Below are 15,817 nucleotides of genomic sequence, written 5' to 3'. Positions count from 1 at the left end.
TTCTTCGGAGGTCTTCCTAATTTATTTCTTCATGTTTGGTGTTTGTTCTTTAAATGTCGTGTTTGGTGAAAGAAGTCTGGTTTAGACCGATTAAAGGGAAACAGGTGGGAAATTTGACAGGTGTTACAGATGTTACAGGTTTTGGAGATGTTACAGGTGTTAGAGGTGTTACAAATGTTTGTTACAGATGTTACAGATCTCTGGAACCCGCGTCTGAAGTGTGTTGAACTGATTCCTTTAAAACCCTGTTGTTAACGTTGACCTGAAGGGGGCAGCAAAGTGACACTTTGTGATCACAGACTATAAAAGGTTAAATGTTCTGAAAGAAGTTCTGTCTATTAACGTTCTTCAACAGAACCTGAATTCAGATAACGGATGAATAACTGATGAATGACATCAATAACTGATGAATAACTGATGAATAACATGAATAACTGATGAATAATATCAATAACTGATGAATAACATCGATAACTGATGAATAACATCAATAACTAATGATTAACTGATGAATAACATCAATAATTGATGAATAACATCAATAACTGATGATTAACTGATGAATAATATCAATAACTGATGAATAACATGAATAACTGATGAATAATATCAATAACTGATGATTAACTGATGAATAACATGAATAACTGATGAATAACATCAATAACTGATGAATAACATCAATAACTGATGAATAATATCAATAACTGATGAATAACATCCATAACTGATGAATAATATCAATAACATGAATAACTGATGAATAACATCAATAACTGATGAATAACTGATGAATAATGTGTTTTATTTGAATCGTGTTTTATTTTAATCAACGGGTTATATTTTATTTGACGTGTTTTATTTTAATTGTTTTATTTTAATGTTTTATTTTAATCGTGTTTTATTTTTTGCTGCTCCACCCTCACCTGTAAAAAGCAGCTCCGTGTTGCCTCGTTAATGTTTCATCAGCGTGAACGGAGCACACGTGAACGGCTGCAGGTGAACCTGAACTCAACACGGTGTCTGACCTTCATCTTTATTTCAAACAACCTCCTGAACGCAGCGTTCAGAGCTTCAACCTGCGACATGCTGCAGGACGACAGGAAATACTCACACAAACAGGAAGTGACACTGTTCTTACAAAATAAAACAACATTTCTTCTTCTCCTCCTCACTGAGAATCAGAACCTCTCGACATCCTGCAGCGCCTCATTGCCTTTAACACGTGACCTTTGACCCTCCGGGTCAGAACTGCCTCCTTCTTCTTTGGTTCCTCAGGTCGTGGTTCTGCCGTTCTGCAGTTCTACTGACTCATGGTTCTGCTGGAGCGACTGCGGACCACCTTCTGGAACAGATCGTCTGCACAAACAGAACCAGAACTCATCATGGTCCGATCAAACTCACCTGGACCTGCAGGATCAACAGAACCCAGACTCACCGTTCCTGAAGCTCCGGGAGTCGACCTGCAAGACAGAAGGAAGGGGGTCAGACCAGAATCAGAACCAGGACCAGAACCAGGACCAACAACTCACATCTAACAGCTGATCTAACAGCTACTTTTGTTCTACTTGTCAGAGCATCATGTGACCTTAATGAGCTGGCAGCAGGTTCTACTCTAAGGATGAATGTTCCTCGGAGAACGTTGGTGATGTTCTCACCCTGGAGGAGTCAGCTGATCTGAGGGGAGGGTCCGGCCCGTCGTTCTGCTCCCGCTCCACCTTCAGAGCTGTTACAGAAAGAGAACATTTCTGAAACACCTGAGACTTCTGCTGCGGTTCATCTGGAGGAGTCAACTCCACCTGCAGCTCCACCCTCATCAGGACGGTGTATTCGGTCCGCTGCAGCAGCTTGTTTGTTGTTTAGAGTTTGATCTAAACAACAAACAAACAAACATCTGCAGGTAAACGTGACTCACGCAGCGGTTTGATGATGCTGTTGACAGCGTGGACGACTCCATTCGTCGCCATCAGGTCTGCGTCGGCCACCGGGACTTTGTTGACGTACACCGTGTAGTTACGCTGAGACACAGAGGAGGGAGGGCGACCAATCACAGAACAGTTTAGAACAAACAAACAACAACAACACACCTTACGTGAGTAAAGTGGTGTAACAGGTTGGAACATGATGTGTGATGACAGGTGAACTGACCACGCCCAGTTCCAGCTTCTCCCCCTGCACAGGCTGCAGTCTGGTGTGAGATCCGACCCCCCCGCTGACCAGCAGGCCCTCCCCCAGGTGATACCTGAGCACACCTGAGAGCTGCTGGGCGTTACCTGCAAACAGAGACAGACAAGTTCAGGTACTGATCGGTCGTATTGACAGAGTCCTGACATGTCAGAGTGTCCTCGTGTCCTCAGGAACAGATGTCCTCAGGAACATATCTCCGTCTCTGAGGATGGACTCAAACCGTCCACCAAACAAACAACTGACAAGTTAACAGCTTCATGGCGACCGTGAGTCGACACCTTCAACGCTGCTGGGACCTCAGAGACAACCTCGGAGACGCTCTGCTGGTCTTCATCAGCTGACATTTGTTTAAACGAGTTCAGAGACATTCAGCAGACAGGTTCAGTCACATAAACACTGAGGACGTCCACCCAAACAAGGAGACAAGACACAGCCGGCCGAGACCTGAGGGACACAAGACCTGAGGGACACGAGGACAACACCTCAGACTGCAGTTTATTCTGTCCAACATGGACACTGCAGACAGAACATCTCTGTCGGAGGCGTCTTTTAAAAGGTCCAACAATCCAACAGTCCTGGTTCCTCTAATCGGAGGTTTTAAATACTCACGCATCAGTTTGTTGAGTTCGGCCTGTGTCATGGTGGTGAAGGCGTCGTTGGTGGGAGCGAAGAAGGTGAGCGCCCCCTGCTGGTTTAGCAGCTCAGTCATACCGGCTGTCTGGATGGCACCGACCAGGAGACTGAAAAAGGTCCAACAGAATGGTTGTTGAACAAAACCCTGCGAGGCTAACTCCTGCTAACACAATGCTAGCTACTGATGCTGCTCCAATGCTAACGTCTGCTAGTACAACAGCATCTCATGTTTTCTCACCAGTTCAGGAACATACGTCAAACTAGACTAACAGTATCCCCTACACTTATTACTTATGGTAAGCTAGGCTAACGGTTTCCCCCTAGACTAAGTCTTTGTGCTAAGCTAGGCTAACAGCTAACAGCTAGGCTAACAGTTTCCCCCTACACTCAGTCTTTGTGCTAAGCTAGGCTAACAGCTTCCCCCTACACTCAGTCTTGCAGTTTTCTCTTTCAGCTCCGGTTGTGTTTCATTTCTTCTGAATTTGTTTCAGTAACAACTTCCTGAGGTTTCTTGATTAAAAGCTTGTATGTTGCTGTGAGGTTGAAGCTGGATCCAACATGGAAGCCGTAGTTTCCTACCAGGTGTAACATAAATAAAGGTCACCTGAAGCGGTCGTCAGCCTTCAGGACGTCCATGACGGTCCCCATGGGGGGACTGAGCACTTTGTCCACCGTGAACATGGAGGCGTAACGTCCCGTTTTATCGTGAGCAGCGATGCAGGCGTTCTCGATGCACAGGTTCTACGGAGAGACGCACACCTGAGAACCATCCAGCATCGAACCATCCATCAATCGAAACAACATCCATCCATCATCCAACCATCCATCATTCGTCCATCCAACCAACATCCATCCATCGAAACAACACCCATAAACTAATTAATTAATTAATGGGTAGATGAATGGATGAATGACTGAATGAGTAGAGGGATGAATTAATTAATTATTGAATGAATGGCTAGATGGATGGATTAATGAATGAATAAATGATAGAATAAATGGGTAGATGAATGAATGAACCCACGTGAAGAAACAAAGTTCTCACGTTTCTGTAGACGAACACTCGGAGTCGGAGGCCCCCCAGCGTCTCCAGCTCCTGACCGTGGTACAGAGACTTGGAGGACAGCTGCTCTTTCACCATGTGATTGGTCATCATCTTCCTCATGTTGGGAGTCATCGTCACACTTCCTGTTACACACGTGGTGAAACACACAGAAGGACACACCTGATTCTGGTCATGTTTGTGTCTGCAGCAGGTCGACAGAAGCCCCGTTTCTGTTCACCAAGTTTTACAGAGGGGGCGGGGTTACCTTTGAAAGCGTCGTTCAGAGGAGCCAGCATGGTCAGAGCCTCAGACCCAGTCAGGTGGGGGGTCAGACCGGCTTCAACAAACAGCTTGGTCGCCGTGGAAACTGATGAATCCTCGGCCAGTTCCAGGAGAGTTTTAGCTGCAAGACACAAACACAGAGTGAAACCACCAGCAGGGACCAGACGTGTCCGGACAGGAAGTGGACCGTCCCAGACCTCCTGACAGGCCTGCATGGACCACATCAGATCCTGGTCTCTGCTGGTCTTAGCGAGGACCCCGATTCTGGTCTGAGGTCTGAAGTCGAACCACTGATGATGAACACGGACGGAGTACTGAGGGAGTACTATCGGAGTACTGACAGAGTATTAATGGAGTAATGAAGGAGTATTGACAGAGTACTGACGGAGTACTAGTACTATCGGAGTACTGACAGAGTACTTATGGAGTAATGAAGGAGTACTGACGGAGTACTAGTACTGACGGAGTACTGAGGGAGTACTATCGGAGTACTGACGCAGTACTACCAGAGTACTGGCAGAGTATTGGCAGAGTACTGAGGGAGTACTGAGGGAGTACTGATCAGTAGTACTGAAGCGGTACTGAAGAAGTACTGATCAGTAGTATTGAATGCAGTACCAGTGCCACAGGTACTGCATGCTACCTGAGTCGGGGATGAGCAGCTCGTTGATGTAGTGAATGACCCCGTTGGTTCCCAGCTGGTCCTTCTTGCTGATGACAGCCTTCCCATTAAGGGTCAGCTGGTCTCCGTCACAGCCCACCTCCAGCATGGTGCCCTGCAGCGTCTCCATCGGGGTCCCCGACACGATCGACTCGGCGCACTGCATGTGCTTCAGGATGTGGTAGTTCAGCAGATCTGAGGGGGCGGGGCATAGAGGAGGGCTCACATCAGACTGTCACTACAACACATCAGAGACAGTAATGAGCTAAGGAAGACAGCGCCTCCTGCTGGGCACCTCTCAGAGCCACGGGGTCTCCCAGGATCCTGTTCAGGGTCTCCGGAGGAATCTTCTCGAAGGCATCATTGGTGGGGGCGAAGATAGTGTACTGACCCTCGTTCTCCAGCATGGTGGTCAGACCTGCTGCAGCGAAGGCCATCTGCAACAGCAAGTAATAAAAACAGGAAGTCAGAGACAGGAAGTAACAAACACAGGAAGTCAGGAAGTCCCTGACTGGTTGATTGACAGGTGTACTCACACGCAGCGTCTCCAGGTTGTCGTCGATGTCGATGATTGCTTGCATGTCGTTGGAAACGGCAGTGATGACGCGGTCGACCACGTGTACGATGCCGTTGGTGGCATGTTGGTCTGGTTTGATGAGACGAGCACAGTTCACCGTGATGATCTGAGGAGACGAGGAGAGTCGTTTATCCATCGATCAGTAACCACGGTAACTCCTGATCATTCGTCACGGGGAATGTTTGGGTCACGTGACGAGATAACTATGTTACAGAGAGTGCGTGCCCATCTGTGTGTTCCAGTATGTGTGTTCCCGTGTGTGTGTTCCAGTGTGTGTGTTCCAGTATGTGTGTGTTCCAGTGTGTGTGTGTTCCAGTGTGTGTTTTTCCGTGTGTGTTCCAGTGTGTGTGTTCCAGTGTGTGTTCCAGTATGTGTTTTCCAGTGTGTGTGTTCCCGTGTGTGTGTTCCCGTGTGTGTGTGTTCCAGTGTGTGTGCTCCAGTATGTGTTCCCGTGTGTGTGCGTGTGTTCCAGTGTGTGTGTGTTCCAGTGTGTGTGTTCCCGTGGGTGTTCCAGTGTGTGTGTTCCAGTGTGTGTTTTCCAGTGTGTGTGTTCCCGTGTGTGTGTGTTCCAGTGTGTGTGCTCCAGTATGTGTTCCCGTGTGTGTGTGTGTGTGTTCCAGTGTGTGTGTGTTCCAGTGTGTGTGTTCCAGTGTGTGTGTTCCCGTGGGTGTTCCAGTGTGTGTTCCAGTGTGTGTGTTCCCGTGTGTGTTCCAGTGTGTGTGTTCCCGTGTGTATGTTCCCGTGTGTGTGTTCCAGTGTGTGTTCCAGTGTGTGTGTGTTCCCGTGTGTGTGTTCCAGTGTGTGTGTGTGTTCCCGTGTGTGTGTTCCAGTGTGTGTTCCAGTGTGTGTTCCAGTATGTGTGTTCCAGTGTGTGTGTGTTCCCGTGTGTGTGTTCCAGTGTGTGTGTGTGTTCCCGTGTGTGTGTTCCCGTGTGTGTGTTCCAGTGTGTGTGTGTTCCAGTGTGTGTGTTCCAGTGTGTGTGTTCCAGTGTGTGTTCCCGTGTGTATGTTCCCGTGTGTGTTCCAGTATGTGTGTTCCAGTGTGTGTGTTCCCGTGTGTGTGTTCCAGTGTGTGTGTGTGTTCCAGTGTGTGTGTTCCCGTGTGTGTTCCAGTGTGTGTGTTCCAGTGTGTGTTCCCGTGTGTGTTCCAGTGTGTGTGTTCCAGTATGTGTTTTACAGTGTGTGTGTTCCCGTGTATGTGTTCCCGTGTGTGTGTGTGTGCGTGTTCCAGTGTGTGTGTTCCCGTGTGTGTTCCAGTGTGTGTGTTCCCGTGTGTGTTCCAGTGTGTGTTCCAGTGTGTGTGTTCCAGTGTGTGTGTTCCAATGTGTGTGTTCCAGTGTGTGTGTTAGTGTGTGTTCCAGTGTTCCAGTGTGTGTATTCCCGTGTGTATGTTCCCGTGTGTGTGTTCCAGTGTGTGTGTTCCAGTGTGTGTGTGTGCTCCTGTGTGTGTTCCCGTGTGTGTTCTAGTGTGTGTGTTCCCGTGTGTGTTCCAGTGTGTGTGTTCCAGTGTGTGTTCCTGTGTGTGTTCCAGTGTGTGTGTTCCAATGTGTGTGTTCCAGTGTGTGTGTTAGTGTGTGTTCCAGTGTGTTCCAGTGTGTGTGTTCCCGTGTGTATGTTCCCGTGTGTGTTCCAGTGTGTGTGTGTTCCCGTGTGTGTTCCCGTGTGTGTGTTCCCGTGTGTGTGTTCCAGTGTGTGTGTTCCCGTGTGTGTGTTCCAGTGTGTGTTCCCGTGTGTGTGTTGCCGTGTGTGTGTTCCCGTGTGTGTTCCAGTGTGTGTTAGTGTGCGTGTTCCCGTGTGTGTTCCAGTGTGTGTGTTCCCGTGTGTGTTCCAGTGTGTGTGTTCCCGTGTGTGTTCCAGTGTGTGTGTTCCAGTGTGTGTTCCTGTGTGTGTTAGTGTGTTCCAGTGTGTGTGTTCCCGTGTGTGTTCCAGTGTGTGTGTTCCAGTGTGTGTTCCTGTGTGTGTTAGTGTGTTCCAGTGTGTGTGTTCCCGTGTGTATGTTCCCGTGTGTGTGTTCCCGTGTGTGTTCCTGTGTGTGTTAGTGTGTTCCAGTGTGTGTGTGTTCCCGTGTGTGTGTTCCAGTATGTGTGTTCCCGTGTGTGTGTTCCCGTGTGTCTGTTCCCGTGTGTGTTCCAGTATGTGTTCCAGTGTGTGTGTTCCCGTGTGTGTGTTCCCGTGTGTGTTCCCGTGTGTGTTCCAGTGTGTGTGTTCCCGTGTGTGTTCCAGTGTGTGTGTTCCAGTGTGTATGTTCCAGTGTGTGTTAGTGTGCGTGTTCCCGTGAGTGTTCCAGTGTGTGTGTTCCAGTGTGTGTTCCAGTATGTGTTTTCCAGTGTGTGTGTTCCCGTGTGTGTTCCCGTGTGTGTTGCCGTGTGTGTGTGTTCCCGTGTGTGTTCCAGTGTGTGTTAGTGTGCGTGTTCCCGTGTGTGTTCCAGTGTGTGTGTTCCAGTATGTGTTTTCCAGTGTGTGTGTTCCCGTGTGTGTTCCCGTGTGTGTGTTCCAGTGTGTGTTCCAGTATGTGTGTTCCAGTGTGTGTGCTCCAGTATGTGTTCCCGCGTGTGTGTGTGTTCCAGTGTGTTTGTTCCAGTGTGTGTTCCTGTGTGTGTTCCAGTGTGTGTGTTCCAATGTGTGTGTTTTCCAGTGTGTGTGTTAGTGTGTGTTCCAGTGTGTGTGTTCCCGTGTGTATGTTCCCGTGTGTGTGTTCCAGTGTGTGTTCCAGTATGTGTGTTCCAATGTGTGTGTTCCAGTGTGTGTGTGTGTGTTCCCGTGTGTGTGTTCCCGTGTGTGTGTTCCAGTGTGTGTGTGTTCCAGTGTGTGTTCCCGTGTGTGTGTTCCCGTGTGTGTTCCAGTGTGTGTGTTCCAGTATGTGATTTACAGTGTGTGTTCCCGTGTGTGTTCCCGTGTGTGTGTTCCAGTGTGTGTTCCAGTGTGTGTGTTCCAGTATGTGTGTGTTCCAGTGTGTGCGTTCCAGTATGTGTTCCCGTGTGTGTGTGTGTGTTCCAGTGTGTGTGTGTGTTCCAGTGTGTGTGTTCCCGTGTGTGTGTTCCCGTGTGTGTTCCAGTGTGTGTGTTCCAGTGTGTGTGTTCCAATGTGTGTGTTCCAGTGTGTGTGTTAGTGTGTGTTCCAGTGTTCCAGTGTGTGTGTTCCCGTGTGTATGTTCCCGTGTGTGTGTTCCAGTATGTGTTCCAGTGTGTGTGTGTTCCAGTGTGTGTTCGTGTTCCCGTGTGTGTTCCAGTGTGTGTGTTCCAGTGTGTGTTAGTGTGTGTGTTCCAGCGTGTGTGTTCCCGTGTGTGTGTTCCCGTGTGTCTGTTCCCGTGTGTGTTCCAGTGTGTGTGTTCCAGTGTGTGTGTTCCCGTGTGTGTGTTCCAGTGTGTGTGTGTTCCAGTGTGTGTGTTCCAGTGTGTGTGTGTTCCCGTGTGTGTTCCAGTGTGTGTGTTCCCGTGTGTGTGTGTTCCCGTGTGTGTGTGTTCCCGTGTGTGTTCCCGTGTGTGTGTTCCAGTGTGTGTTCCAGTATGTGTGTGTTCCCATGTGTGTTCCCGTGTGTGTATTCCCGTGTGTCTGTTCCCGTGTGTGTTCCAGTATGTGTTCCAGTATGTGTTCCCGTGTGTGTTCCAGTATGTGTGTGTTCCCGTGTGTGTTCCCGTGTGTGTGTTCCCGTGTGTCTGTTCCCGTGTGTGTTCCAGTATGTGTTCCAGTATGTGTTCCCGTGTGTGTTCCCGTGTGTGTGTTCCAGTGTGTGTTCCAGTATGTGTGTGTTCCCGTGTGTGTTCCAGTGTGTGTGTTCCAGTGTATGTTCCCGTGTGTGTTCCAGTGTGTGTGTTCCAGTGTATGTTCCCGTGTGTGTTCCCGTGTGTGTGTTCCAGTGTGTGTGTTCCAGTGTATGTTCCCGTGTGTGTTCCAGTGTGTGTTCCAGTGTGTGTGTTCCAGTGTGTGTTCCAGTGTGTTGTGTTACCCCGTTGCTGTAGTGGTGGATGTGGACGTGTGCATCCTGGTACATGGAGGAGAAGGAGGATCCGTGTCGGAGCTCCTCGGAGGTCAGCCGGCGGTTCACCATGTGGTAATGAAGAGCGTTCAGCAGCTCGATGTTTACGTTGCTCACCAGAGCGTCCAAGATCTCCTGCACCAGGACCAGATACATCTTCATCATCATCATCATCTTTATTATAGTTTTCATCATCATCACCGACCCCCCAAACCTCCTCCCCCCACGTGTTCTGGTTCCGACCCCATACCGTGGGCAGGGCGGCCCAGGCCTCATTGCTGGGGGCGAAGAAGGTGAAGCTGCCCGGTCCTTCAACCTCCTCCTTCAGATTGGCTCGTTCAGAGTACATCTGAGTAGTCGAAGCTCCGACGACGCCGAGAGTGTTGAAAATGTTCACCAGAGGAAGAGCTGCAAGCACACCACTTATTATTATTATCATCTTCATCATCATCATTATTTATTATCATCTTCATTTATTATTCATTATCATCATTTATAATTTATTATCATCATCATCATCATTATTCATTATCATCATATTCATTATCATTACACTGCTCATCAACATTCAAACAGATCAGAAGTCAGACCTGCAGGACAGCCTTTCTCTCCAGGAATCTTCTCATAACCAGGACAGCACTCGTAGGTGATGACCCTGCAGTGGAGACAGGAGGACAGAAGAGGACATGTGAGGACATGTGAGGACAGGGGAAGACATGTGATGACAAAGCTCAGAGACCCCCCATGTCTCCATCTCAGGTGGTGTCTGACTCAGCTTCACTTTCCACAATAAAACCCTGTCTGTCCATAAGACCGGCGTCCCCCTGTCCTCAGCTTGTAACCGTCCAACATCTCGCTGCAGGAGACACATAAATTCCTGTCTGTGAATAATGATACTCGTAAAGTTATGATGCAGAGCTGTTTCCATGGTGACTGACGGAGAGCTGCCGGGAGCTGTTTACACACCCGGGTCTGTCTCTACCCACAGGAGGACCTGGACCTGACCCTGGACCTGGACCTGACTCTGGACCTGGACCAGAAGGTGTCCAGACCACAGGTGGTGTTCCTGTTCTGGGGTTCAAGTTTAAACCTCCATCAGGATCACGGGACCTCCAGACAACTAGGACCTCCAGACCGCTAGGACCTCCAGACCACTAGGACCTCCAGACCAGCAGGACCTCCAGACCGCTAGGACCTCCAGACCACTAGGACCTCCAGACCAGTAGGACCTCCAGATCAGCAGGACCTCCAGACCGCTAGGACCTCTAGACCGCTAGGACCTCCAGACCAGTAGGACCTCCAGACCAGCAGGACCTCCAGACCAGCAGGACTTCCAGACCGCTAGGACCTCCAGACCGCTAGGACCTCCAGACCAGAGGTGGATTGGACTCCGAGGAGCAGTCATTGAGGATTTACGAGGTTCCCCGGAGGCCGCAGTGAAGGTCTGGACTCGGAGCACATGTGGTCTGTAATGAGGTGTGCGGCTGGCTACACTTCCTGTCGAGGTTTCCATAATAAATGAATGACTTCATCCTCAGAGAGAAGAATCTGCAGCCAGACCAAATCCTGAAGGGGATGGAACCACCACCGGGAGCCTGAATTCCTGTTCCCTTCAAAATAAAGCGCCGGGCTGAAGAGGTGAGAATGTAAATAAATATCCTGAGCTGCTGGTCACGTATGTTTCACATTATGTGAACATTACATGTGCCTGAAGATTCACACGCCTGCTGATGGTTATGAGTCTTCCTTCTGCTGACCTCTGACCTCTTCATATCCTCCTCCACAGACACCCAGATATACAAAGAGACAAAGACAGGACTGTCCAACTCCCCCCTCCTCCACCTCCTCCACCACCAGTGTAAATCCAATTAAACTGTCAGGAGATGTTCATCACTGTGTGTGTGTGTGTGTGTGTGTGTGTGTGTGTGTGTGTGTGTGTGTGTGTGTGTGTGTGTGTGTGTGTTCAAGTCCTCCAACAGATTCACTTCCTGTTTCTTTCCTGAGCTAAAACAATCTGTAAGAAACGTCCAGGCTGAACAGAACCAACAGAACCAAGAGAACCAACAGAACGTTTGAAAACATAAAAATCTTCCTGAACTAGGTCATGAGGGGCGGAGCCTCAAACTCAAACTTAAACCTACGCATTGATCAGTGTTGATTAATGTTGATCCGTGTTGATTAGTGTTGATCCGTGCTGATTAATGTTGATCCGTGTTGATTAGTGTTGATCCGTGTTGATTAATGTTGATCAGTGTTGATTACTGTTGATCTGTGTTGATCAGTGTTGATTAATGTTGATCTGTGTTGATCAGTGTTGATTAATGTTGATTAATGTTGATCCGTGTTGATCAGTGTTGATCCGCGTTGATTAATGTTGATCCGTGTTGATTAATGCTGATCCGTGTTGATCAGTGTTGATGACTGTTGATCCGTGTTGATTAATGTTGATCAGTGTTGATTAGTGTTGATCCGCGTTGATTAATGTTGATCCATGTTGATTAATGCTGATCCGTGTTGATCAGTGTTGATTACTGTTGATCCGTGTTGATTCATGTTGATCAGTGTTGATTAGTGTTGATCCGTGTTGATTAGTGTTGGTCAGTGTTGATTAATGTTGATCCGAGTTGATTAATGTTGATCCGTGTTGATTAGTGTTGATCCATGTTGATTAATGTTGATCCGTGTTGATTAATGCTGATCCGTGTTGATCCGTGTTGATTAATGTTGATATGTGTTGATTAATGTTGATCCGTGTTGATTAATGCTGATCCGTATTGATTAGTGTTGATCCGTGTTGATTAATGTTGATCCGTGTTGATTAATGTTGATCCGCGTTGATTAATGTTGATCCGCGTTGATTAGTGTTGATCCGTGTTGATTAATGTTAATCCGTGTTGATTAATGTTGATCCGTGTTGATCAATGTTGATCCGTGTTGATTAGTGTTGATCCGTGTTGATCAGCAGCTTCAGGCTCTGTGACATTAAACAGTTCTCGTGAGTTCTGACTGAAATCTGTCTGAACCGGACCTTCAGAACCGGGTCGCTGACCCACAGCAAGCTGCTGCAGGGTTTTATTGTGAGCAGCTGCTGCTCCACCTCCTCTGCAGTGCTGGGCTCCTCTAAAGAATGTGTTTACATAAAGAGCTGAGGAGGATTGTGGGATTTGGTTTCTTTTGCAGAGCAGCGCTGCGTTCACGACCCACCGAGGAGGACGTACAGAGCAGATGGCAGGATTTCAGCTGATTAACACATTTACAAGCGCAGCATTTTCCTGCCTGAAACACACACATGGTATTAATGAGGCTCCGGCAGCCGAGGACCAGCTGTGTGGCAGATCTCACGCTGCAGGAGCTGCAGGATTAACACACAGCGGTCGGCCTGCCTATCCTTCTGAGGACCGGGGACACTTCTGCCCTGTGAGGACATTTAGTCCAGTCCAACTTCAGGACAGACCCCCACGGAGCTGTTGGAGGGTCAGACCTGGATGTAGGACTTCAGGGTCCTCGGAGTCCATGCTGTCAGTGAGGGTCCCCACAAAGACAGCAGAACAGGGAGGCGTGTTTGAGTTGTCCTGCAGTAAAACGAAGATCAAAAGTTGAGAAACGTCCATCTGCTAACGTTCATAAAGTCCTCCTGGAGGACTCCAGAGGATGAACTGTGGGAAAGTTTAACAAAATAAAAGCTTCATTCATCATCCAACACAACGGCCTCGTTTGGTCTGAACACAGCAGCTAACGTCAGCTTTAGGCAGCTAATGATATGTAACTTTAGATAAACTCAGAGAGTTCAGAATAAATAAATTAGTCGAGAGTGCAGGAAACATTGGACTCGGAGACCTGGCTGCTGTCCTGTCCATGAACCCTGCAGCAGTCGGGGACTCGGAGGTAAACCGACACTGAATGTTCTGCTTAAGTCTTTTCTTCTTCTGTGGTTACATAAGAGGTGAGGACACCTCCAGAGACGGACATTCCTCCATCCCCCGAACACAACGGCTCCGTCCAGCAGGACTGAAGTCAAATGAAACGACCAGAGTAGAAATCCAGAAAGAAAAACAGGCTCCGAGCAGCTGAGAGAGGAAGTGGTGGACTCACGTGGGCCGGCTGCAGATCTTCCGGTGGTACCACTGCTTACAGTTGGTGAAGTACTTCTTGTCGGTGCCTTTAATCTGCTGCATGGCACAAACATTCGGCCTGCAAGAGACAGACGGACAGTCAGACACTGAAACTCACCACTCAACCTCTGATCTATGAACCCGATTAGGAGACAATCACTGATCACACTGATCAATAAACATATCACACTGATCAATAAACATCAATAAACATCTCACATTGATCAATAAACATCTCACTGATCAATAAACATATCACACTGATCAACAAACATCTCACTGATCAATAAACATCAATAAACATCTTGCACTGATCAATAAACATATCACTGATCAATACACATCTCACTGATCAATAAACATCTCACTGATCAATAAACATCTCTCACTAATCAATAAACATCTCACACTGATCAATAAACATCTCACTGATCAATAAACATCTCACACTGATCAATAAACATCTCACACTGATCAATAAACATCTCGCTGATCAATAAACATCTCACTGATCAATAAACATCTCGCTGATCAATAAACATCTCACACTGATCAATAAACATCTCGCTGATCAGTAAACATCTCACACTGATCAGTAAACATCTCACTGATCAATAAACATCTCGCTGATCAATAAACATCTCACACTGATCAATAAACATCTCACTGATCAATAAACATCTCACACTGATCAATAAACATCTCACTGATCAATAAACATCTCACACTGATCAATAAACATCTCACTGATCAATAAACATCTCACACTGATCAATAAACATCTCGCTGATCAATAAACATCTCACACTGATCAATAAACATCTCGCTGATCAATAAACATCTCACACTGATCAGTAAACATCTCACTGATCAATAAACATCTCGCTGATCAATAAACATCTCACACTGATCAATAAACATCTCACTGATCAATAAACATCTCACACTGATCAATAAACATCTCACTGATCAATAAACATCTCACACTGATCAATAAACATCTCACACTGATCAATAAACATCTCACTGATCAATAAACATCTCACACTGATCAATAAACATCTCACTGATCAATAAACATCTCACACTGATCAATTAACATCTCACTGATCAATAAACATCTCACACTGATCAATAAACATCTCACTGATCAATAAACATCTCTCACTGATTAATAAACATCTCACTGATCAATAAACATCTCACATTGATCAATAAACATCTCTCACTGATTAATAAACATCTCACTGATCAATAAACATCTCACCGATCAATAAACATCTCACACTGATTAATAAACATCTCACTGATCAATAAACATCTCACTGATCAATAAACATCTCTGATCAATAAACTCATTCCACCTTCACCTGTCTGGTCTAAAAAAATTCTGGATTAAAAATTTTAGAACAAGAAACTGTTTATAACTGAAATGTTTGTACTTTTAACACAGTACATGTACTTGTACTACAGTAATTGTACTACAGTATATGTATTTGCACTTATACTACAGTACATGTACTACAGCATTTGTACAGCAGTACATGTACTACAGTATTTGTACAGCAGTACTTGTACTAGACTAGTACTACACGTACTTGTACTACAGTACTTGTATTTGTAGTACAGTGCATGTACTTGTACAGCAGTGCTTGTATTTGTACTAAAGTACTTGTATTTGTACTACAGTATATGTACAGCAATATTTGTACTTGTACTACAGTACATGTACTTGTACTACAGTATTTGTATTTAAGCCTGCCACACCTCAAACTTCCGGTTTGATTTGATTGACAGGCTGGAAACATTCAAACTTCAACCGTCGTCACGTGACTGCAGACCGAAGTACTTTTACATTGATTTAGAGAACTGGAGTACCTCAGTACTTTCAGTGTAACGCAGTACTTTCACACTGCAGTGTTGTACTTTTACTGCATCAGTTATCGATCGTTGCTGTGAGGTGATCAGCTGAAACCGGACCAGAACCTGGCGCGGTTCGGCTCGGTTCGGGAGGATACTCACCCTTGTTGCCGGCCTCTGATCCGGCTGTGCTGCAGGACCGCCTGGTACGGAGACCGGGCCACGCACACGGTCAAGACCAGGGCCAGACCCAGAACCAGACCCAGAACCAGGACGGACGGCTTCATGTTGACTTCCTGCTGAAAAGATCCTGCCGCTCAGTCCGAGTCTTCTTCTACTACTTTCACTTCTTCTTCCCGTTTTATTTCTTCTTCTTCTACTACTTCCACCTCTCCTTCTTCCGTTCGCTGCTCTGACGACCCTGCAGGCTCCGCGAGAGTCCGCTATATAGACCGGGGGGCGGGGGGGGGGGCGGGACACCGGAG

At 47.1% G+C, this 15,817-nt stretch overlaps 1 protein-coding gene across 1 annotated transcript; it reads right to left on the bottom strand.

Moving 5' to 3' along the window:
- Positions 1–1,022: 1,022 nt before the first annotated feature.
- On the bottom strand, positions 1,023–15,763 carry tgfbi (transforming growth factor, beta-induced). Its single transcript, XM_069173388.1, has 17 exons — positions 15,495–15,763; positions 13,453–13,551; positions 9,951–10,015; positions 9,611–9,768; positions 9,331–9,495; positions 5,345–5,491; positions 5,104–5,245; positions 4,791–5,003; positions 4,131–4,268; positions 3,866–4,008; positions 3,425–3,561; positions 2,797–2,927; positions 2,149–2,273; positions 1,916–2,018; positions 1,659–1,726; positions 1,439–1,463; positions 1,023–1,359 (listed from the first exon to the last, which is right to left on the bottom strand). Exons 1-17 carry the CDS (start codon positions 15,617–15,619, stop codon positions 1,304–1,306), a joined length of 2,040 nt encoding a protein of 679 aa, XP_069029489.1. The 5' UTR covers positions 15,620–15,763; the 3' UTR covers positions 1,023–1,303.
- Between the last annotated feature and the right edge of the window lie 54 nt (positions 15,764–15,817).

Source organism: Embiotoca jacksoni, unplaced genomic scaffold (genome assembly GCF_022577435.1).
Source record: "Embiotoca jacksoni isolate LCO1_2020_lvr unplaced genomic scaffold, fEmbJac1.0.p SCAF_100, whole genome shotgun sequence".
NCBI lineage: Eukaryota > Metazoa > Chordata > Actinopteri > Embiotocidae > Embiotoca > Embiotoca jacksoni.
Note: the sequence above shows the minus strand (reverse complement) of the source record. Positions and strands in the feature narration are given on the sequence as shown.

Bases quoted from the DNA above. Each gene is read 5' to 3' on its own strand.
- tgfbi (XM_069173388.1), bottom strand. From the start codon at position 15,619: ATGAAGCCGTCCGTCCTGGTTCTGGGTCTGGTTCTGGGTCTGGCCCTG. The intron at 5,492-9,330 runs GTAACACAACAC...TCGTCTCCTCAG, and splicing joins TCCACCACTACAGCAACGGG to ATCATCACGGTGAACTGTGC. The intron at 4,269-4,790 runs GTAGCATGCAGT...TGTGTCTTGCAG, and splicing joins GCTGCTCATCCCCGACTCAG to CTAAAACTCTCCTGGAACTG.